This window comes from Canis lupus, chromosome 35 (assembly GCF_048164855.1).
Source record: "Canis lupus baileyi chromosome 35, mCanLup2.hap1, whole genome shotgun sequence".
Taxonomy (NCBI): Eukaryota; Metazoa; Chordata; class Mammalia; order Carnivora; family Canidae; genus Canis; species Canis lupus.
In genome coordinates, this window is record NC_132872.1 from 17,720,465 (window position 1) to 17,745,626 (window position 25,162).

Genomic DNA, 25,162 nt, shown 5'->3' on the forward strand with positions numbered 1-25,162 from the left:
GGACTCCCAGAACCAGATCCAGGCCTGGTGCCCTTGAAGAAGCCCTCTGCTGAGATAAAAAGGCAGAAGATTGTCCCTCTGTCTCCCCTCCCCAGGTGCCTGCAGTCTCTTAGCCCACCTCCTGCCCATCCACTGTGCCCTAGAGGCCAATCCATCCCTGGGTCTCTGGGGAAGCTGCCTCCACTTTCTCCTGGAGGATTAGCCTTCCTACTTCTTGGTGGGTAGCTGCCCAGGGTCTCTGCCAGGTGGGGAATGCAGCTCATTGCCTGAAGTCCCTTCTCCTCCAACAGAAGAGGATGTGCTTGAAGGAACACCAGAGTCCCCGTTAAAGATAGTATAGATGACTGGGTTGAGCAAGCTGTTGTAGTAGCCAATCCAGAAAAAGAACTTGAAGACAGATTGGCACCTGGCATGCCTTAGGGCAGATGCCCTGAAGGCTGTACCTGAAGACAGAGGGAAACCAGCAGAGCAGCAACCCACCCATCCACAGGGGCATGATGGTGAAGTGCTCTTGCACACATAGGCCACCTTGCCTCGGCACATGCTGCTGCATACCTAGCCTGGCACCCCCGCCTCCCTGGCCCCCGCAGGACAGAAAGAACAGGGAGCATGAGCTGGTGCCTGGCAGGCACCTGACAGGGCATGGATCTCCATTAGCCAGTGCTTCCAGTTCAGTTAACCCCAGCCAGACCCTGGAATATCGGTAGCTGCCCTTCCTGCCTACATTAGGCTGCTGTCCTCCAGCTGTTCCTGCATTTGCACAGCCCCTGCTGAGGCACCCAGCCCTCTTTCTTTAGTCCTGCAGGCACGTTTGTGGCTGTATAGTACCTCTTCTTGCTGAGCATGCACATATGTATCTTGGCCCTACAGTAGATGTTGGCCTAGATCGGTCCCACAGTGAGGCAAGGTGGGAGAAGCAGCTGTTGCAGCAGGGCTTGAGATACCTTTCTACTTTTTAAGGCTGCATTATGGTTAGGTGGCACTGTCAGGCTGGCAGTACAGCCAGACAAGTGGTGGGAAGGAGATGACAGCAAAGATGAGCCACATGGCCACATCCATCCCTTCACTTTCAATCTGCCGGTGTCTTTAGGTCTGAAATGAATCTCTTGCCGGCAGCATACAGATGGGTCTTGCTTTTTCATTCTGCCATCTTGCGTCTTTTCATTGGAGTTTTTAGTCCATTTACATTCAGAGTAATTATTGATAGGTATGTACTAATCAAGGTTCTGTTACTTTTTTTTTTAAGATTTTATTTATTTATTTTGAAAGAGCAAGCATGAGCAGGGGGGAGAGGGAGAGGGAGAAGGAGACTCTCTGCTGAACAGGGAGCCCGATAGGGAACTTGATCCCAGGACCCTGGGATCATGACTGGAGCTGAAGACAGATGTTTACCCTACTGAGCCACCCAGGCACCCTTTGTTACTTGTTATATGGTGTTTTTGTAGTTCTTTTCCTTTCTTCTCTTGCTCTTTTTCTCTCATGGTTTGCTGGCTTTTTTTAGTAATATACTTGGATTCCTTTCTCTTTATTTTTTGCATATCTGTTACTGGTTTTTAACTTGAGTTATAATCAGGTTTATATATAACATGCATATAGCAATCTATTTTAAGTTCACAGTCCTTTAAGTTTGAACCCATTCTTTACTCCTCTCCCCTCCACCTCTTAGGTATATGGTGTCATACTTCACATCCTTTTATTTTGTGAGTCCCTGATTTTTATAAATATACTTAATCTTACTGCTTTTATGCTTCCTACTTTTCTTATTCCTACTTATAGTCTTTCCACTCGAAAAGTCTCTGACATTTCTTGTAGGGTTGGTTTAATTGTCATGAGTTCCTGTAACTTTTGTTTGGGAAACTCTTTATCCCTCCTATTCTGAATGGTAGCCTTGCTGGATTGAGTATTCTTGGCTGTAGGTTTTTTTCTTTCAGTACTTTAATATATCATTCCACTTTCTTTTGGCCTGCAAAGTTTCTGCTAAAAGAGCAGTTGATAGCCTTATGGGGTTTCCCTTATATGTAACTGTTTCCTTTTCTCTTTATGCTTTTAAAATTCTGTATCACTACTTTTTGCCATTTTAATTACTATGTGTTTTGGTGTAGACCTCCTTGGATTGATTTGCTTGGAGACTATTCTTGCCTCCTAGATCTGGATTTCTCTTTCTTTCCCCAGATTCAGGAAATTTTTAGCTATTATTTCTTCAGATAAATGTTATGCCCCCCTTTCTCTCCCTATAATGTGAATGTTATGCTCAATGATGTCACTTATTTCCCTAGGTCTATTTCCAGTTTTTATTATTATTTTTCTCTCTCCTGTTCAGGTTGATTTCTTTCCATTACCCTGTCCTCCGGGTTGCTGATTTGTTCTTCTGCTTCCTCTAGTCTACTATTTATTCCCTCTGGTATATTTTTAATTTCAGTTATTGAGTTCTTCATACCTGGTTCTTTTTTATGTTTTCTACCTCTTTGTTGAGGGTCTCACCAAGGTCATCCACTCTTTTGGCAAGTACAGTGTATATCTTTATGACCATTACTTTAAATTTTCTTTCAAGCATATTATTTATCTTGGTTTTATTTAGCTCTTTTGCTGTGATTTTGTCCTGTTCTTTAATTTGGGACATATTCCTCTGCTCCCTCATTTTTTTTTCTAGCTCTCTGTGTCTGTTCCTATATGTTAGGGAAGTCAACTCTGTCTCCTGTTCTTGAAAGTAGTGTCCTTATGAAGACTAGTAAATAAGTTTTCCCAGATACCCTAAGCATTTTCTTTCTTTTTTAATTTAAATTTTAGTTAGTTAGCATACCATACAATATTGGCTTCTGGAGTAGAATTCAGTGATTCATCACCTACATATAACACCCAGTGCTTATCACAAGTGCCCTTTTTAGGCACATGATGAGATGAGCACTAGGTGTTATATGTTGGCAAATTGAATTTAAATTAAAAAAAAATTTTTAAAAACCCCACAAGTGCCCTCTTTAATACCTATCACCCATCTAGCCCATCCCCCCTCCATCAACCCTCAGTTTGTTCTTTATCACTAAAAGTCTCTTTTGGCTTGGGGCACCTGGGTGGCTCAGTCAGTTAAGTGTCTGTCTTTGGCTCAGGTCATGATCCTGGAGTCCCAGGACTGAGTCCCACATCAGGCTCCCCACTCTGTGGAGAATTTGCTTCTCCCTCTGACCCTCCCCTCTCTCATGCTTTCTCTCTTTCACTCACTCTCTCTCTCTCAAATAAATAAATAAAATCTTTTTTTTAAAGTCTTTTATGGCTTCCCTCTCTCCTTTTCCTTCTCTCTTCCTATATGTTCATATGTTGTCTTTCTTTAATTCCACATATGAGTGAGATCATATGGTATTTATCTTTCTCTGACTTATTTCATTTAGTGTAATACACTGAAACTCCATCCACATAGTTGCAAATGGCAAGATTTCATTTTTTGATGGCTGAGTAATATTCCAGTGTGTGTGTGTGTGTGTGTGTGTGTGTGTGTGTGTGTGTCTTCTTTATTCATCGTGCAGTGGACATTTGGGGTCTCTCCATAGTTTGGCTATTGTTAATAATGCTATTATAAACATCAGGGTACATGTACCCCTTTAAATTTGTATTTTTGTAGCCTTTGGGTAAATACCTAGTAGTGCAATTGCTGGATCATAGGGTAGTTTAATTTTTAACTTTTTGAGGGACCTCCAAACTGTTCTCCAGAGTGGCTACAGCAGTTTGCATTCTCACCAACAGCACAAGGGGGGTTCCCCATTCTCTGCATCCTATTGTTTCTCAAACCTATTGTTTCTTTTTTGTTAGTTTTAGCCATTCTGACAGTTGTGAGGTGGTATCTCTTATATAAATATATATATAATATTATATATATAATATATATGTATTTTTTAATTGAAGTTCGATTTGCCAACATAAAACACCCAGTGCTCATTCTGTCAAGTGACTTCCTCAGTGCCTGTCACCTAATCACCCCATTCTCCCACCTGCCTCCCCTTCCAGTTCCCCTTGTTCATTTCACAGAGTTAGGAGTCTCTCATGGTCTGTTACCCTCTCTAATTTTTCCCACTCATTTTCTCTCCTTTCCCCTATAATCCCTTTCATTATTTTTTTATATTCCCCAAATGAATGAGACCATATAATGTTTGTCCTTCTCCGATTGACTTACTTCACTCAGCATAATACCCTCCAGGTCCATCCATGTTGAAGCAAATGGTGGGTATTCATCCTTTCTAATGGCTGAGGAATATTCCATTGTATACGTAGACCACATCTTCTTTATCCATCATCTTTCGATGGACACCGAGGCTCCTTCCATAGTTGGCTACTGTGGACATTGCTGCTATAAACATTGGGGTGCAGGTTCCTAGTGTTTCACTCACAGGTGTCTTTGGGGTAAATACCCAGTTGTGCAATTGCTGGATCATAGAGTAGCTCTGCTTTTAACTCTTTGAGGAACCTCCACACAGGTGGTATCTCATTGTGGCTTTGATTTGTATTTCCCTGACAATGAGTGATGTTGAGCATCTTCTCATGTGTCGGTTAGCCATCTGGATGTCTTCTTTGGAAAAGCATCTATTCATGTCTTCTGCACATTTCTTAACTGAGTTATTTGTTTTTTGTTTGTTTGTTTTTTTTTTGGGGGGGGGTTGAGTTTGGTAAGTTCTTTATAGATTCTAGACGTTAACCCTTTATCAGATATATCATTTGCAAATGTCTTCTCCCATTCAGTAGGCTGCATTTTAGTTTGGTTGATTGTTGCCTTCGCTGTGCAGAAGCATTTTATCTTGAAGTCCCAATAGTTCATGTTTGCTTTTGCTTCCCTTGCTTCCAGTGACATGTCTAGTAATACATTGCTACAGACAATGTCAGAGAGGTTGCTGCCTGTGTTCTCCTCTAGGGTTTTGATAGTTTCCTGTCTCACATTTAGGTCTTTCATCCATTTTGAATTTATTTTTGTGTATGATGTAAGAAAGTCCTCCAGTTTCATTTTTCTGCATGTGGCTGTCCAATTTTCCCGACACCATTTGTTGAAGAGCCTATCTTTTTTCCACTGGATATTCTTTCCTGCTTTGTCAAAGATTAGTTGACCATATAGTTGTGGGTCCATTTCTGGGTTCCCTAGTCTATTCCATTGAGCTTTGTGTCTGTTTTTGTTCCAGTACCATCCTATCTTGATGACTACAGCTTTATAATACAGCTCGAAATTTGGAATAGTGATGCCTACAGTATTGTTTTGCTATTTCAGAATTTCTTTAGTTATTCAGGGTATTTTCTGGTTCCATAAAAATTTTAGGATTGTTTTTTCTGGTTCTGTGAAAAATGCTTATGGTATTTTGATGGGGATTGCATTAAATGTGTAGATTGCTTTGGGTAATATAGACATTTTAACAATATTCTTCCAATCCATGAGCATGAAATGCTTTTCCATTTCTTTGTGTCCTCTTCAATTTCTTTCATAAGTGGTTCTGTAGTGTTCAGAGTATAGACCTTGTCCTTCTGTAGTTAGGTTTATTTCTAGGTATCTTATTGTCTTTGGTGCAATTGCAAATGGGATCAATTCCTTTGGTGTGTAGAAATGCAACAGATTCCTTCACATTGATTTTATATTCTGCAACTTTGCTGAATTCATGTGTTAGTTCTAGTAATTTTTTTGGTGGAGTCTTTCAGATTTTCTATGCAGTGTTTCTTGTCATCTGCAAAGAGTAAAAGTTTGACTTCTTCCTTGACAATTTTGATGCCAAGATGTTTTTCAAACTGCTGCTTCTATGCCATATCTCTGAGGGGCTGTTTGTCATGCAGTCTCTTTAAGGATAGAATTCATTTTTCTATTGTTCTCCCAGAATCCGTCCTACTGATTTTCACAGTTCAAGGTACTAAGCCCAATTGTAAGAACTCATGAAGCCATACCCCTCTGATTTTCAAAGCCAAAAGTATGGGGATTTGTCTTTCCCATACAGGTTCCTCGTGCCTGGGGTGCTTGGTGTGAGGGTCTGTTTCATTCATCTCTATGTTCCTCACTGCTGTGGACAAACCTATCAGTCCATTTAGGTCTCAACCATGTCTCTGCCCTTTCTATTCTCTTTGATGTGGTTTCTTCTCTACTTTTAGCTGTAAAGAGTTGGTTCTGCTAGTCTGTGTATTTTCTGGTTTATTTACACTGATATGGTGTTACCTAATTTTATCCATGGGATCAGGTCAACATAAGGTCCTCCTACTCCACCATTTCCCCTTGAAGGCTATACCACATCTTCTTTATCCATTCATCTGTTGATGGATACTGGGTTGCTTCCATATCATGGCTATTGTATATAATGCTGCAATAAACATAAGGGTCTAACTTATCTTTTTAAATTAGTATTTTTGTTTTCTTTGGGTAAGTAAGCAGTAGTAGAATTACTGGATCATATGGTAATTCTATTTTTTATTTTTTTGAGGAACGTCCATACTGTTTCTCATAGTGATTGCACAAATTTGCATTCCCACCAACAGTGCATGAGGGTTCCTTTTTCTCCAGATCCTCACCAACCCTTATTATATTTTGTTTTTGAGTTTATCTGTTCTTACAGGTGAAAGGCGAGATCTCATTGTGGTTTTGACTTGTATTTCTCTGATGATGAGTGATGTTGAGTATCTGTCTATGTGTCTGTTGGCCATCTGTATGTCTTCTTCGGAGAAATATCTGTTCATATCTTTTGCCCATTTGTAATCAGATTATTATCATTATTATTTTTGGTGTTGAGTTGTGTATGTTCTTTATATACTGTGGATCTTAATCACTTACTAGATATATCACTTGCAGAATATCTTTTCCTATTCACTAGGTTGCCTTTTTGTTTTATTGATGGTTTTCCTTTTTAAGTTTTTATATTGATTTTCTTTTTTTGCATTTGATTTCCTTTTTCAAATTGTATTCCACATTTCTGAGGGTAAGGAGAGGAATTTCTTACTGTATTGTCCTAGTCCTGAGTGCTTCATTTTTTTTTAAAAGGTACTTGGAGGAGTTTTCATTTTAAAACATGACTATGCATGAAATGTATTGATTGTCTAGAGGCCATTCTCTAGACCTGTATCATATCCAAGTCTCTGAAACCACAGCACTTTCTATTGTCTGCAGGCACTCATGAAGATTCATAAACAACTGTAGAAAAGTACAGTTTGAAACATTGCTTAAATAGGATGTATCTTTCTACAGAGGATTTTGACACTAAACAAGGGATGCGTTAGTGTTCTTGCAAGAGGAGAGTCAGCTGTGGCAAAAATAAGTTTCCTCAATATAAGACAAAGAAGTGCCTTAATGCTTTTACTGGTATTGAGAGTGTGAGTCCCTGTGTAAGCCTGCCTGGGCTGCCATAATCAAATGCAGACTGGGTGGCTTAAATGCATAAATTTATTTTCTCACAGTTCTGGAAGGTGGAAGTCCAAAATCAAAGTGTTGGCAAGTTGGGTTTTCCCTGAGGCCTCTCCTTGGCTTACAGATGGCCATCCTCCTGTTGTGTCCTCACATGGTCTTCTGTGCATCCCTGGTGTGTTTGTGTGTGTCCAAATCTTCTCTTTTTAAAGGACTACAAATCGGAATGAATTAGGCCTTATCCAACAGTCTCATTTTACCTTAATCACCTCTTTTAGAGGACATATCTCCAAAGATAATCACATTCTGAAATACTGGGGTTTAGGGATTCAACATATAAATGGAGAGGTACATATTCAGCTATAACAGTCTCTGTTAACTTTATATACTGGCATCCCTATAGAATTCTGAACTGCAAGCTGAACAGAAGCCAGGACCTAAGAATAGACATGAGAAGCTGATCTCAACTTGTGCGGCCCAGGGACATGGGGTTAGCAGAGGAGAGGGGCTAACTCTGGGTGTTACATTCTCCCACTTTGCAAACACGGTTTTAGCATAGGGCTTTGCTGTTATAAAGGAATATTGAAGCAACTGAATCGTCACAACAGCAGTTGATTTTCTCAGCCTACCCTTGACTATACTCCAACTCCTAGAGAAAGATAACCATGCTATTCTAGAAGAGCTAAGCATCTACAGGCCATTAGAGCAGTATTGTGGTCCTTGAGACTTCAGCCTGAGTGCTCTTTCTTACCTTGTTCAGACATGTTTCACCATTGAAAGTAGTTTAAATATTATGGCTATTGGAAGAGCATCCTTCCTTCATCCTTAGCCACTCTAGGAAATCCAGGTGTTTGCTCTATGCTATACATTAGAGCATCTTAGATAAGGCTAAGTCTGCCCCACTGGAACCTCACAAGATTCTGGTAATTTCCATGATTCTTGTGGGAAGTTGTCTTGGGAATATTAACCTGTTATGATGCTTTCATTAACTTTCATTAACGTAACCCTTCAACCTCTATGTTTTAAAAAATATATTTACTTATTTATTTGAGAGAGACAGAGAACATGCAAGTGGGGGGAGAGGGTAGGAGAGAGAATCTCAAGCAGACTCCTCCCTGAGTGTAGAGCTCAATCCCAGAACCCTGAGATCATGACATAAGTCAAAATCAAGAACTGACCATCTAACTGACTGAGCCACCCAGGTGCCCAACCTCAATGTTTCTAAAATGATAACCCTTTAGACTCATTTTGTTAATTACCCAGAATTGTTCTTGATTCTTAATTTTTTCTGTTTCCTAAACTATTAGGTACACAGCAGGTAACCTTTCTTAATTTGGGTGCATGATTTTTTTCCCCTGAATGTTATTCTAAAATTAGGAGGAACAAGCAATGCGCTATTGACTCCCTGCAGTCTAGTCTGGATTCTGAAACTAGAAGCAGAATTGAGGTGACCCGGCTGAAGAAGAGTGTGGAAGGGGACCTCAGTGAGATGGAACTCCAGCTTAGCTGCGCCAACCGGCAGGTGTCAGAGGCAACCAAATCCCTGGGCCAGCTTCAGACCCAGGTCAAGGTATTTCAAATTGTAATATGGGGGCATGGAGTAAACAGACTAAGAGATTGTGTTGAGCAATAAAAGTAAGGGCTACAAATCCTAATTCTTCAAAAGAGTAGGAACATACTTAAATTTAAATTGGTGGAGCTTTGCTCGGAGCATGCATGCAGGTGCATATCCTATTGAACTCAGAGCGATCTGTGCCCCAGGCCTGTGTTTTCTCTCGCAGGACCTTCAGGTGCAGCTAGATGACAGCACACACCTGAACAGTGAGCTGAAGGAGCAGGTGGCTATGGCTGAGAGGCACAACTCTCTTCTCCAGTCCGAGCTAGAGGAGCTGAGGTCCCTGTACAAGCAGACAGAGTGTGGGCGCAGGCTGGCAGAGGAAGAACTCCTGCAGGCCACAGAGAGAATCAATCTTTTCCATACCCAGGTGAGGCCCATAAGCTCTCCCCATTAGCTGCACCAGCTGTGTGAAGGCAACAGTTTCCACCCACTGTTCAGCCTTAGACCATACATAGTTGTCATGTGAAGCCTTGGGTATGGCATAAGACACAGGGAGTGTCTTTGGCAGCAGAGCAGTGGGCACACTCTTCCTTCATGCCCGGATGTATTAGTTTCCTAGAGCTATTATAACTCAGGACCACAAACTGAGTGGCTTAAAACAGCAGACACTGATTCTCTCACAGTATGGAAGACCACACGATCGAAACTACGGTGTCGGCTGAGCCATGCTCCTTCTGGATCTCGTAGGTCAATCCATCCTTCCTTGCCTTTTTCTAGCTTCTGGTGGTCTGTTGGCAATCTTTGGTGTTCCTGAGCTTATAGATGCATCATTTCAATCCTCAGCCTTCACATGGCATTCTCTCTCCTTGTCTTAACACCATCTTTCTTCTGTTGGTAGTTGTGTCTAAATTTCCCTTTTTTATAAGGACATCAGTCATATTGGATTCAGACACTTCCTAATGACCTCATTTTAATTTGATTACCTCTATAAAGGTCCTATTTCCAAAGAAGGTCACATTCAGAGATACAGGGTTAGGACTTCAGCATGTCTCTTTTGAAGGGGACACAATTTAGCCCATAACACTAGTCCAAAAGAATGAACTCCCAGAGCATTGATAGCCAGGATACTGGGGAGACATGAACATTCCCTGGTGTACCAGAACCACTTGCCTGCTTCTCCTATTTCCTCCAAGTCACATGCTCTCCAAGCATCCCAGGATTAAAAAAAAAAAAATGTTCCTGCCTCAGAGCCAGGAGATTTCTAACAATTCTAAGTGGCTGCTGACAGATTTGATGAGCTGTCAGGAGTCTGGTTTCCCATGGAAGGTTATGTAAGTGACACGAAGCAAGAATTCTTAGATTGCTTGCCATTCTCATGGAATCAGGAGGAACCATTGTGGCTAGGACAAATGTGTACAGTGAATCATTCAACATTTATAGGGCACCCACCATAACCTGAGCAGATATACATGCAGAATAACTCCATTGTCCTTAAAAAGTGAAGCCCCAGGTAAGAACTGCAGTGCACTGCTGGAGTGTAGAGTCAGGGCAAGCACATCCCTGCAGACAGCCTTTCCTGACAGTCTTAGACCTCACTGGATGCACAATATGCTTAACTGGAGTTGTGAAGCCAAGGACAGAAGCATGGGGGAGGAGGAGCTTTGGGCTATTGAGGGAAATTGCTATACTCACTAGAACATGGTGGGGCGGGGATAGGAGAGATCAGAGAAATGATGCCAGGAGGCAGGGGGAGCCAGGTTCCCAGGAACTTTGAGTGTGAGACTGATGCAGCTTGAATTCTGTCCTGCAGCTAATGGGGATCCACTGAAGAATTTTGAGTAGCTAAGAGTGAAATGATCAGATTTTCATTTCAGGAAGTATACTCTGGCGATTGCTTTGAAGAGTGGATTAAAACAACTATAGGCAGAACTGCCGTACTCTGAAGCATTTAGAAATATCTGTGGAATCAGTTTGGTTGCCACAGTGACTGGAAAGTGCCAGTGACATTTAGTTGGCAGCACTCAGAGATACTAATATTGTCCTAGGTGCAGGATAACCCCACTTCACAACGAAGTGCCCCTTCCAGAATGCCAATTTCGTCCCCATTGAGAAATACTGGGAAAAAGGAAGGACAAGGCAGGGATGTACCAGTTGCAAGGCATTGCAATCAGTTTGTGCCCAGTCTGACTTTTGGGTCCATCAAAACATTGTGCATGACCCAACTCTATTTAGATATCATATGATATGGAACAAATAGGCTGTATGTTATGCATAATTCCCAGAAGGCTCACTTCAACATTTTCTTTCTCTCTTAAGAGTCCTTATCTAAAATATAATGAGCAGGATTCTTATAAAGTAGGATATTGAATTTTTAAAAAGTAATCATCTATCTGTAGTACTTAATCTAGCTATTGGTAATAAATCATTTGCCATGCCTATTATAACTGATAATGCACCAGTGGGTCCCAATATGATGAAAAACCACTAGCCCAGAGAGAGCTGAGGACATCAAGCAGAGCAAAAGCAGACAGAGAGAGGAGGAGATGAATTGGAAAAACAAAAAGAAAATTAGGCCATGGAAACCTGATCTCTAGGGCAGAGTTTCTGACACTTTCAGTGTGTCACAGAAACTAACAGAAAAAATGCAAATTCTCAGGTCTCATTTCAGATCTACTTAATCAAAATCTCTGCAGTGGGATGCAGGAACCAAATGATTTCTCAAATGAATGCTCCCTTTGACCAGCACATCCAGGTGATACTACACTGCTCACAAGGACCTCTCCCCAACATTAATCACATGGGGGCACCTTGCAATTAATAGCATGCTGTCAATCTTTTGATAACAAAGTGTATTTTTTATGGAAACTTCTTCGCCCCTTCTGCACCCCCAGACCTCTAAGCCTAGAATAAATATACAAGGCCAAACTTATTCTCAGCTGATTACACGTGTTCTTTTTCAAACCTGAGCTGTGACAATCTAGATTGCCCTCTTGCACAGTATCTCCTAAAACTCTTCCTCCCCAAAAGAACCAATTAGAGTCATTCAGCTTGAAAAAGTTTTGACCATTATCTCACTAGCAGATTTTAAATGATTCCATGTATAAATAAGTAGGCACATATATTTCTACCTTCCTTTATGAAGAAAGAATTTCTGTGGAGTTATGTGCAGTGAGCACCCAGAAAATATTCCAGTAAAATACACTTATCCTCACCACCACCACCACCACCACCATCACCACCACCACCCCAGGAAAAGCCTGGGCCCGGGAGCATAGAAGCTAGCTCTCTGTAAGGACAGAGCATGGCAGCCTCGATGAAGATGCTTCATGCCATTGAGGAAGCAGGGCAGTGGGAGGCTGGAATATCTCTCTATTTCCAAGGTACCGTCCTGCTGCTGAGAGAGGCACTAGCTAAAGAAAAGTGAAAGGACAATGAAGAGAAATCAAAAATAGGAACCTGTGCTTTTTATATTACATTCTCTGTGCTAAGGTTTCACACCCTCAGAAAAGCTGTGCTTCAAACATGGGCCAAATAGCAGCAAAAGGAGTCTCAGCCTCTAGTGTCACAACCCAGGAAAGAAAGAATTAGGACAGTTGTAGCCACAGAACACCCAGCATCCTCCCGAGGATGGGTTCCTAAGGGCTGGGGGGATGAGGCTCATCTGAGCTACACTTCCCGCCACCTCACTGCAAAGACAGATAGAAAGGGAGGTGGTTAAGGGAAGTTCTGGTTTGGGTTTGGGTTTTGGTTTTCCTGGAGCAGCATGCAGGCAACTGATTTTTATTCCCCACCTTCCTGCTCCCCAAATGTCTGCTGCTGACCCTTAATTGCGCTCTGGAACACTTTCTCCTACCACATCAGAGAACAAAAGGCAGAAACCAGTCCTCCTCAACAAGTTGAAAACCAAACACATGCTTGGGACTTGTAGATTATCTGGACCCATATTAGACAAACTATCTCTAATATCGAATTTCTAACAGATGAAGTACTTTCTATTCCCATATGCCTTTGTTGGCAAAGGGGAGTTGTCTAGTGTGGCTTCCTGGGGTGGGAAGTATTGTTTTGCTGACTGCGGCAGCTGAGAACAGAACTTGCTCCTGGCCAGAGTCCATTCCTGTTGCATGTCCTCAACCGACCAGTCTGCTTTTGCCTCCCTGGTCTCAACTTGCCTAATGAGAGCGCTGCTCCACTTTAGAACACTAGCCTCCTCAGCCAGAAGAAGAAACTGGAGGTTGATGTTGCCAGGATGCAGAAAGAAGCCGAAGAGGCAGTGCAGAGGTGTCAAAATGCAGAAGAGAAGGCCAAGAAGGCAGCCACTGAGGTGAGTCCATTGACTGCTTGCTCACTCCTGTCTTCCAGAGTTGACCGGAGCAGTAGCCAAAGGGCAGAAGCAGATCTGCAGTCAAAAAGAACTCCATTGATTCTCCATATAGCCAGGAGGAGGTTAGCTGACCCCTCTGCCTCTCTGTTCCCATTTTGAAAAATTAGGCCAATTAGCTCCTCCCTTCCAACCTACTCAGACAATAAAAAGGAACAGTTGAATTGGTATAAGCAAAACCTTATGAAAGCAAGAAGTTTTTTTTTTTTTTTTTTTTTTTTTTTTACAGTTAAGCCACTTTCCACTTGTGAATCAATACATCTAGAGTCTAGAAACAATTCTTCCTGTATATCCTTACAAATAGCTATTTTCCTAGCATCTGTAACGGTTTGATGATGATGATCTGGAAAGAAAAGCTTATTTCACTTATTTCTTACAACCCATAACTATTGTTTGAGTAGCGCAATCAGGCTGGTAAAGAAGGATTTCAGGGCTGATATGCCTTCTTTATTTGCAAGTGTAAAATTGTTCATGGGGGTGCTTTTCCTAAATGGCACTAAGCTCAGCATTGGCAGCCAGCCTTGTCTGGAGCTTTGTGGGAACTGAAGAAAGGCCACCGCTGGGACCCTCTGTGGGCAGATGCAGCACTTCTCTCAAAGGGCATAGCAAGCAGAAGGTAACACTCAGAATAAAAATTAGCGAAGGGAGGTGGAGGGCCTTGTAGGTCCCAGGCCTGCTGAGCAGAGTGTGCATTTAACTGCAGCCTCCACTCATTCCGTCCCCATCAAGTGACCCCGTGTAGTCCATCAATACCCAACTCTGTGCAGCAGCCCTGACTCTGCTGTGTGGATGGAAGCTGATCCTCTTGATGAAAAGGGTATGGGAACTAGGGAGACAAGACATTTAATTAGATTTTATATCAGTCATTTTAAAATTCAAAAGAGGGGAAGAGCTTGTGTCTAGCTTTGCCTGAGTTATTTGGCAGTTGAGGAGCTAAACAAAACCTTCGCACCAAATCATGGACACCAGGTTGCTATAGAAGCCAGCCCTCTCTAAGAATAGAGAAGCGTGCCTATCACTCAGCCATTTGGTATCAAGGCAGAGACATTTCTGCTCCGTGATGGAAAAGAGGTGCGTGAAAGCTTAAAGATGTTTGATGGCCAAGGGAAAAATAATGTGGCTTAACATTTATGAAAATCCACACAGAGAGAAAGGAATAAAAAGAGTGTCTGCTTCAGCTTGGGGAATGTATGCAGTCACATTATGAAGACTCTCTGCTTTAGCATGCCTTTATAAGATTTCCTTGACACTTGAAAAATGAACTCACTACCTCTTCCCCCACCTTCCAGTTCTCTAATAGTTCAGCTCTGAGTCCCAGGCCTACCTAGCAGAACCCAGAGTTGCCTCCATAATTCATTCTTTGCCCTCACCATCTGCACAGACGTCTCACACTTAAATTATACAGATGGTTGGTAACCTGATAGACAGAGAAGCTTTGGCTGGGAGGACACTGTTCTTACATTAAATGCGCTGAGAGATTCATGAACCAGTTCTTAATAATTTTGTCGAGACATCAAGCCCTTGTACACATAGCTAAAGCCAAGAGCAGGCTTCACAAACAAGAATTAACCTTCCTTGTGCCAGATTATTGGCAATGAGAGCATCTGTAGCTGCCAAATTCCTGGAGCCTAAACTTGTTTGCTGTTGTGAATCATAGAATTAGAAAAGTGAGATGTGAAAGATTTTCATAGGCACCCTTCCCTACTTCCCTGGTGCGTGATCTTATAGGACATGTCCCAAGCTTTGGTGTGTTCAAAGCTATTGCTTTAGGTGGTCATCGTTCTTCTTTCAATACAGGTGTTGTGCGTTGTTCATGCAGTACTTCCTCTCTGGCCTGTTTCTGCTCCCCCTCACCCCAGTCTCCCTGGCAGCAGATGTCATCGTGATTGCCATATCATTAACAAACTCCAGGGTGGCCCATGTTAGGGACAGAAAAGTGGAGGAGATTAATACACGGAGGAGGGCATGCCATCTAGTCAGATCACGACTGGAAGGTTGTGGGTGGAAATGTGAAGGTCAGCTGGCTGCCAGCTTAGCTCAGCTCCTTTCTCTCTGTTTTAGGCAGCAAACGTAGCCGAAGAACTAAAGAAGGAGCAAGACACCAGTGCCCACCTGGAGAGGATGAGAAAGAATATGGAGCAGACAATTAAAGACTTACAAAAAAGGCTGGATGAAGCTGAACAGACTGCAGTGATGGGGAATAGAAAGCAGATCCAGAAGCTAGAATCGAGGGTAGGCGTTTGCATGGGGAATCGTGGAGTCATGACAGCTCCCAATTCATGGCCGTCTTGTCCTGGAATATCACTCCAAATGTTCCCTCTCTCACCACTTCTGCATCTAGCACTTCTAGATCATCAAGTGTCAGATCTCAATCTACTCATTCATTCTTGCTTGACCCTCAGCCAAGACTCTTCCTGAACTGGATTAAGTCGGCCTTCCCTCCTGCTGTTAGGTGAGAGGGCATCTCTCCCGCTCAGCCACACCGACTCGGGCTCCCCGCAGTCAGGGTTCCCTGCCATTTCCAGGGACGCCCACGCAGTCTTGCCTCTGTGCCTTTGTTCCTGTTATTTCCTCTGCAGAGTAGTCCCCTCCACCCCCCACGCTTTTTTTTTCTGCCAGAAAAAGTGGAAGGGAAACAACTAAATCAAGGATCAAGAAATGATTAGTGAAGATATAAGAAGGGCTGATAGAAATGACTTAGCACCTGCCTTCAGGGAACTTAGCAACAACTAGAAAGCTCTCTCTTGAAAACACAATTTTTTAAAGTATTGAACCAGTTTCAATGACTATGGACAAGCTGGGTGACAAATATTAGAAGGATAGGAAGGATATTTGACAGGGACTCGATGGTTCAGAAGGGCCCTGAAAAATACAGTATTGCTTTTGCGCATTTATGGCCTAGCCCGTGCCGTAGAATCCCAATGCACATCCATGCTACATCCAGGTAAAGATGCTGATTAAAAAGGAATGAGGAGGAGCTCTGTAGTAGTTTCTGAAGATCTCATCCAGTGGTACAAGGGTGATAAAAGGCACAGGCAATAGGTAGAGTCTACAAGGTTTTGTGCAAGGGTGAAGGAAATATAGAAGACAAGTACACATACACATGTGCTTGTATTTTCAAAAGGAAGGCGTGACAGGATAAGACAAAGACTAATAAAAATAGCTCCCCGTAGGAAGAGAACACGTAGATGAAAAGGAGATCTTCTGAACCTCATTCCATTGTTTTGATTGTTGTAAAATCATATAAAACATTTACACGCTTCATAATTTAAAAAAACAAGTTTAAATCTAAGAGTAAAACAAATCAATCCCTAAAATGTTAACACAAATGGAAACAAAGGAAGCTAACTGGGTATCAGGTTGGGGGGAGGGTGCATAAAACATAGAAGAATGATTCCCAGTGACTTTTAAACATGGTGTTTTGTACATCCCTCATGGAATACATCTAAAGACCAAAGAAAAAAATTAGCACATTGAGCAAACTGTGCTCCTAGCTTCAAATAACAATACCTTCTCGTCACCACTCTCAGTAAGACTAATACTATCCTTTAACCAACAACTATTTAACCTTTATTGCATAAGAACCAAGATTTTTAGTATGAGAAAATATAGGTATAAAATTAACTTAAAATGTGCCTTAAAAAAAAACATAAGAATGATACTGGTATTTTTGATTCAAATTTAAGATTGCAGGGTTTAATTTGGTTTCCAGTTCTGTCTGTCCACCACTAAGGCCTGGACCCTGTGCTAACTCAGTCGCAGTGAGCTCTGGATACAGGCTGGTACTAAGGAATTATGATTAATTTTCTTGAAAACATAATCATAATACTATTCTGTTAGGATCACCTAACGAAATATTTACAGGTGAAATTATGATATCTAGGATTTGATGTAATAGTGATCTTCCCAGAGGGGTTTTTAATCAACTCAAAACCACACACACTTGAGAAGACCTGACCCGGGGCCTCATCGTCTTAGTCTCACCAACAGAGCCGTGTGTTAGGTTCCTCGATGATAGGGGCGTCGAAGACTTTTCTAATGACCTTCATCTACAAGCACCTGCACACCTGCTGACTTGCCCTCCCTGAGGAAGAGCAAGGAGGGAGGCAGGCGGGCAGTCAGAGATGGGGTCACACAGTGCGGACACGTTCATGCCTCAGGGCATTGGACATCGCACTTATTTTTTTAAAAGATTTTATGCTTTTAAAGGATTGATTGATTGATGAATGACACAGAGCACACGAGCAGAGACACAGGCAGAGGGAGAAGCAGGCCCCATGCAGGGAGCCTTACGTGGGACTCGATCTGGGGCCCCAGGATCACGCCCTGGGCCGAAGGCAGAGGCTAAACCACTGGGCCACCCGGGGATCCCCCGGACTTCGCACTTTTGGAAGGCTAGTCAGGAAGGCTCTGTTGAGAGGGTGGCACTCGTGTCAAGAAGGCAGGAAGAGAGCAGGGACTTCTAGGGCAAGACGAGAAGCAGCCAGCACCCTTCCTCCACCAACACTCTCCCCCTTTTCTGTTTTTTTCCTCCAAATCACTTCCCACCATGGAACATTCTTTTGCTGGGTGTATCCCCCCTTAAAATTCGTGCTGGTCCAGGGGGGAGATGTTTGCTCTGCCGCTGCGGTGTCCCCAGCCTCGGGGCAGGCCTGAGACCTGCGCGCACCCTGCAGGCCGGCTGCGCGCTGCAGCGCCCCCCGCTGGCGGCCGGGCTCCCCGGGCTCCCCGGCTCGAGTCGGGGGGCGGCGGCTGCGGGCGGGGAGCTCAGGCCCGGCCTCGACCTGCGCGCCGCCGGCTGCTTCTCTGGCCACGTGCCTGCGCGTAGCTCGGGGAGCCGCAGGAAGCCGGGCCGCGGGGCCTCGATGGGCCCGACAGCCCGCACCGCACGGCTCCCGCCACTCCTTCGGGCGTTCCCCGCCAGGGGGAGGGCGGCCCGGCCCGCCTGCGGCCTGAGGTCCCGGCCCGTCCCGCAGGTGCGCGAGCTGGAAGGGGAGCTGGAGGACGAGGCGCGCCGCGCAGCCGAGGCCCGCAGCGGAGCGCGCAGGCTGGAGCGCTGCGTCAGGGAGCTGAGCCGCCAGGTACGCCCCGGGCCCTGCCCTGCCCGGCCCTGCCCTGCCCTGCCCGGCCCTGCCCTGCGCCCCCTCCTCCTCCTCCGCGGCCGCCCGAGCCCGGGCTGCGATCACACGCGCTCGTCCTTCCGCGCACGGACGGCTACGGGACACAGGGCCGCGGCACCGGACAGCCCCAGTCCCCGTTTCTTTATTTTATTTTATTTAAGATTTTATTTATTCATGAGACACAGAGAGAGGCAGAGACCCAGGCAGAGGGAGAAGCAGGCCCCACGCAGGGAGCCCGACGCGGGACTCGATCCTGCGTCCCCAGGATCACAGCCTGGGCTGCAGGCAGGCGCTCAACCGCTGAGCCCCCCCGGGAACCCCCCACTCCTCGTTTCTGGCTGCACAGACCCCCCCCCCCGGCCCCGAGGGCTCCCTTTGGTGCCGGGTGCTGGGAACAGCACCTGCTCGTGGGTGGGGGGCGGGGCGCTCGGGAGCTCGCGGCTCCTCTGCCCCTGGACCGAGTGGCTCTCCAGCCGGTGACGGGAAAGAGGCGGGAAGACTTCTCGGCAGGACCGACGGCGTCGCTGGAGCCGAGCGCCCAGCGCCACGCGCCACCCGTCGCTTACACTGCCCTGCCCCGTCTTCCCTTCGAAAACCCAGGCGACTGCAGCGGAGGCGCGAGCGGAGGCGTCGTGGCACACGCCACCTGGGGCCCCACTCGCATCCTCCGCATCCTCTGGTGAGGCCCCCCCCAGGTGCAGGCCCGCCCAGGTGAGGCCCCCCCCAGGCGCGCCCCACCCAGGTGAGGCCCCCCCAGGTGCAGCCCCGCCCAGGTGCACCCCACCCAGGTGCGGCCGAGGACACCCAGGGTCACCTTCTAGCCCCCCCTGCGGCGCCGTGCAGCTGACGCAGGCCTAGAAAAGCCACCTGCGTCCGGGCGGCCCTAGTCCTGCCGGGGCTCCCCGCGGGCTGTGGCCCCCGAGGAGGCGGAGCCCCTCAGCAGCGGCGCGGCCTCAAGGCGTGGGTCGAGCTGCTCCGCCGGCTTCTCACCGAGCGGGGCGCCTTCCTAGGCGGGTTGGTCCCCCGCTTCTGACCCCCTGCTCCACCCCACCTGCGCGGGGCGCCCCCTGGCGGCGAGGGAGCCTGAGGGCCGCGTCCTCTGTCCTCCCGAGGGAGGGGGAGGAGCCACCTGTGCGGGGGCGGGGGGTGTACAATGCCGCTTGCTAATGACTTTTCTTCTCCTTTCCCTGCGGATTATTCATACCCTCCCTCTGTCTCCTGCAGGCAGGGTCGTCTGGAACAGACCGAGGCCTTCCTGCTCTGCTGGGGTCTGGCTTTGTCCTTCCCAGCAGCACCCCATTGGCCCCTGGCGCGCCCAAGGGCGGATGGTTCTTCGTCTCTTCCAAGTGTCTGCGCGGGGCTTGGGGTGTATCGGCTCACTCGGGCCGTGATTTTCGGCCGTTAAGTCGGATAACACCTGTTGAGCGCCTGTTTCGTGCAAGCTCTTAAGCGAGGCGCTGTGGCTTTAAGGAGACATTAGAGAGCCCCCCGCATCCCTTGATCTCAGTACTTGGTTTTGGAATATTCAAGAGAGATGCTGACTCAATCCAATCTGTTCTCCTTTAACATCAAAATAACCACCAGGACTATGGGGCGGGGTGTTTCATGATAGCACGTCGTTGGTGCCAATTGGAAATGTCATTTTTCAAGGGGCCTCAATATGCTTTTCATTTCCTAGGAAAAATCCTCTGGGAATATCCTCCTACACTGGAAAGGGACACGAGTGTGACCTGGACCACAGTCGTTCTATGGCCAGTCCCCGTGGGGCATTATCTTCCCTGGATGTCCCTCCAGCATGTGGAAACTCATCCAGTTTTCTCTCTCTAGTACCCAGAATAATGTGCTATGAAGGAGGACATAAGCCACTGCCAGGTGGCTCAGTGGTTGAGCATCTGCCTTTGGCTCGGGTCATGATCCTGGGGTCCTGGGATCGAGTCCCACATCAGGCTCCTTGCAGGGGAGCCTGCTTCTCCATCTGCTTGTGTCTCCACCTCTCTCTGTGTGTGTCTCATGAATAAATAAACAAAATCTTAAAAAAAAAAAAAAAAAAAGGACATAAGACCAGAAACTTACAACCGTTATAGAAGGTACAGTTTTCCTGCACCCCCCATCCACCTGCTCCACTTTATCTTCGACTGCTTTCTATATTCAAGGATCTATGTATAGATGTTATTTAATTCGTACAAACCTAATGACAGATATAGTATCTTCATTTTTAGAGAGAAGAAACAAAATGTGACTTGGGGTAGCTTCTCCAGGAACCAGAGGCCAGGATGGAGTTCTAGAAGTACAGGAGATGTATTGGACCCAACACCTGGAAAGACAAAGGGGGGGGGGCGGGCAGGCAGCATCAGGCAGGGAAAGCTGTTGGACCACAGTATGAGTGTGACACCCGGAAAGGAAAGGGTGAAGGGAGGGGATGGACTAGGGGCTTGAGATTCGCAGCTCACCTCCGAGCACTTTCCAGCAGCAGGATTGCCTGGAAAGGAGCCCGGGTTAGGCGGAACGGCCAGATCCAGCTGGCCCAGCAGTGACCTGGCTGTAAATGCCACAGCAGATCCCAAAAGTGCTGCTGCCGAGGTTTGCAGGTAGGTGCCCTCCTCACAGCTGAAGGGCAAGTTCGAGAAGGGAAATCTGAGCCTCGCCCAACCGTGGCTTCCACAGGCCCGAGATGGGAGCCTAAGCTTTTGCCTTAAGTGGGAGGAACATCATGAGCATTAGCAGCCCCTTCTAGACTCCTTCGGTTTTCTTCTTTGGGGCCCTTTACCAGCACAGTGAATTTTCTTGCCTCCCTAAATTTTTTTTTTTTTTTTAGTAAATATTTATTTTTTATTTTTTATTTATTTATTTATGATAGTCACACACAGAGAGAGAGAGAGAGAGAGAGAGAGAGAGAGGGGCAAGAGACACAGGCAGAGGGAGAAGCAGGCTCCATGCACCGAGAGCCCGACATGGGATTCCATCCCTGGTCTCCAGGATCGCGCTCTGGGCCAAAGGCAGGCGCTAAACCGCTGCACCACCCAGGGACCCCCCCTAAATTGGTCTTAAGCAATTAAACCGCTGTTGGTTTTAGAACTTCCTATATACACACAATTCTATGACCCTTCAAATTTCTTAAACCTGGGAGGGAGAGGGATAGGCAGATGAAAGCAGAGTAGATTTTATTGAAAAAGTAGCATTTCTTGGTCTCTGCCTTAGCTTAAAATTAGTAATTAATTTTCCACTGTCAGATTGTACGTTAAGGTGGGGTGGGGGAGCATTCTAGGCAATAGAAATGGCTTGGTTAACACTTTATTTCTTCACTTTGTATTTATAGATTTTTCTTTCTTACTTATTTATATATTTATATTGAGATAAAATTGGCACGTAACATTGCATTAGTGTTGGGTGTACAACATAGTAATTTGATGTTTGTTCAATCATTGTGAAATGATTATCATAAGTTTTGTTAACATCACCACGCATAATTACAAAATTTTATTTTTCTTGAGATGAAAACTCTTAAGATTTACTCTCTCAGCAACTTTCAAATATACAAGCGTCTGCCTTCAACTCACGGGGTGATCCCGGGGTCCTGGGATTGAGTGCTTCTCCCTCTGCCTATGTCTCTGCCTCTCTCTGTCTCTCATGAATAAATAAATAAAATCTCAAGAAAAAAAAAAAGAATGCTGCAATAAATATAGGGGTGCATGTATCTTTATGAATTAGTGTTTTCATACTCTGGATAAATACTCAGTAGTGGAGTTCCTGGATCATACAGTAATTATTTTTTGAGGAACCTCCCTGCTGTTTTCCACAGTGGCCGCACCAGTTTGCATTCCCACTAACAGTGCATGAGGACTCCTTTCCCTCCGCATTTTTGCCAACGCTTGTTCCTTTTTTTTTTTTTAATTTTATTTTAGATGTTCTCATAGGTGTGAGGTAATATCATATAGTTGTTTTGATTTGCATTTCCCTGATAATGATGTTGAGCATCTTTGCATGTTTCTGTTTCTCTGTTCCTCTGATTTTTGAAATCATATTTTTTGTTTTGTTCTGTTTTGCTATTCAGTTGTGGGAGTTCTTTATGTATGTTAGATATTAATTCGTTATCAAATATAGGATTTAAAAATATTTCCTCCTATATCATGGGTTGCATTTTCATTTTTTTATTGTTTCTTTGCTGAATAGATTTTTAGTTTGCCCTAAACTACAAACTTAGTTTGTAGTCCCACTTATATATTTTTGCTTCTGTTGCCTTCGTTTTTGCTGTCAAATTCAAATTTCATAGCCAAGACCAATTTCAAAGAGCTAACCCCCTGTTTTCTTCTAGGAGCTTTATGGTTTCGGGATTTCACATCTTACATTTAAGTCTTCAAGCCATTTTGAGATAATTTTGTGTATGGCATAAGAAAGTGGTTTAGTTTCATTCTTTTGCCTGTGGCTGTCCAATTTTCCTAACACCATTTATTAAAGAAACTCTCCTTGTATATTCTTAGCTCCTTTGTCATAAATTAATTGACCATATATATGTGGATTTATTTCTGGGCAGTTGGTTTCACTGATCTATGTGTCTGTTTTTATGTCAATGTCATACTATTTTGATTACTATAGCTTTATAATACAGTTTGAAATCAGGAAGCATGATGCACTGAGTTTTCTTCTTTCTCAATTTCTTTGACTATTTTGGGTGTCTTGTGATTCCATACAAGTTTTAAAATTGTTCTGTGTCTAAAAGATGCAATTGAAATTATGATAGGGATTTCCCTGAAACTGTAAAACACTATGGGTAATATGGGCATTTTAATAATGTTAATTATTCTAATCCATGAACATGGAATATCTTTCCATTTTATTTGTGTCATCTTAAATTTCTTTTATCATTGTCAGGGTTTTCAAGGCACAGGTCTTTCATCCCTTTGGTTAAACTCATTCCTAAATATTTTATCCTTCTTGATGCATTTGTAAATGGGATTGTTTCCTTTCCATTTTTTAAGATTTATTTATTTATTTTAGAGAGCACAAGCAGAGGGAGGACAAAGGGGGAGTGAGACAAGCAGATTTGGGGTTCAATCCAAGGACCCTAAGATCATGATCTGATAGCTGATCTATTTCTATTCTTTTTCTTTTTCTTGCCTTCCATGATCTGAGTTGAAATCAAGAGTCAGTGGCTTAACTGACTGAGCCATCCAGGTGCCCCAGGAATTTCTTAATTTCTCTTTCTGATAGTTTGTTATTATCAGAAACACAACTGATTTTTGTATGTTTTTATATCCTGCCACTTTACTGTTTATGATTTCTAATAGTTTTTGGTGGAATCTTTAGTGGTTCTTTCTTTTGTTTTGTTACATGTGCTATTATATTATCTGCAAAGCAAAACAGTTTTACTTCTTCCTTTCTGATCTGGATGCCTTCTATTTCTTTTTCTTGCCTAACTGCTCTGGCTGGGACATCCAGTAATATGTTGAATAAAAGTGAAAAGAATAGGCATCTTTGTCTTGTCCCTGATCTCAGAGGAAAAATCTGTTTTTTATTGAGTATGATGTCAGCTGTGGGATTTTCATATACAGCCTTTATTATCTTGAGATACAACCTTCTATATCCACCTTGTTGAGAAGTTTTATCATCGATTGATATTGAATTTTGTCAAATGCTTTTTCCCCATGTATTGAGATGATCATATGATTTCTATTATTCATTTTGTTAATGTGGTGTATCACATTGACTTGCAAATGTTGAATCATCTTTGTACCCTTGGAATAAATCCAATTTGATCATGGCATATGATCCTTTTAAGATATCATTGAATTCAGTTTGCTAAATACTTTCTTGAGGATTTTTGTATCCATATTGATCAGAGATACTGGCCTATAATTTTCTTTATTTTTTTTCTCTCTCTTTCTCTCTTTTGGTTTGATATCAGGGCAATGCTGGCCTTGTAAAAGGTGTTTGGAAGTGTTCCCCCTCTTCAATTTTGGAAAGCAATTTGGGAAGAATTAGTATTAATTCTTCTTTCAACATGTGAAAGAATTTACCAGTGAAGACATCAGGTCCTGGGCTTTTGTTTGTTAGGAAGTTTTTTATTACCAATCCAATCTTTTACTAGTAATTGGTCTGTTCACATTTTTTTTTCTTGGTATTGAGCTTTACTTACTTATTTTTATCACTTTTTTTTTTAATCATAAGAAGTGTACTCTTTAATCCCCATCCCCTAATTCCCTAATCCCTCCACCCACTCCCCCTTTGGTAAACATCTGTTTGTCCTCCATAGTTAATAGCCTGCTTCTTGGTTTGTCTCCTCCTTCTTTTCTTTATTCATTTGTTTTGTTTCATAAATTCTACATATGAGTGAGATTATATGGTTTTGGTCTTTCTCTGACTTATTTCACTGAGCATTATACTCTCTAGATCTGTCCATGTTGTTGTAAATGGCAAGATTTCATTCTTTATTATGGCTGAATAACATACCAATAATACGGCACATATTCACGGTTGTGAATATTCACAACCACATCTTCTTTATCCATTCATCTATCAAAGGACACGGGGGCTGCTTCCACTTCCATAGTTTGGCTATTGTAAATAATGCTGCAGTAAACAGGGGTGCATGTATTCCTTTGAATTAGTGTTTTCTTATTTTTTGGGTAAATACTCAGTGCAATTCCTGGATCATAGGATATGTCTATTTTTAATTTTTTGAGGAACCTCCATACTGTTTTCAGAGTGGCTGCACCAATTTGCATTCCCACCAACGTGCAAGAGGTTTCCTTTTTCTCTAGGTC

At 43.9% G+C, this 25,162-nt stretch overlaps 1 protein-coding gene across 1 annotated transcript in view; it reads left to right on the forward strand.

The window, feature by feature from the left end:
* The window catches only part of MYH15 (myosin heavy chain 15), a 154,194-nt gene that overhangs the window by 112,783 nt on the left and 16,249 nt on the right, over nucleotides 1–25,162 (forward strand). The window contains exons 34-38 of the mRNA XM_072812239.1: nucleotides 8,723–8,915; nucleotides 9,127–9,330; nucleotides 13,099–13,224; nucleotides 15,343–15,513; nucleotides 18,258–18,362. Coding sequence (XP_072668340.1) covers nucleotides 8,723–8,915; nucleotides 9,127–9,330; nucleotides 13,099–13,224; nucleotides 15,343–15,513; nucleotides 18,258–18,362 — 799 coding nt within the window. The remainder of the gene's footprint in view (nucleotides 1–8,722; nucleotides 8,916–9,126; nucleotides 9,331–13,098; nucleotides 13,225–15,342; nucleotides 15,514–18,257; nucleotides 18,363–25,162) is intronic.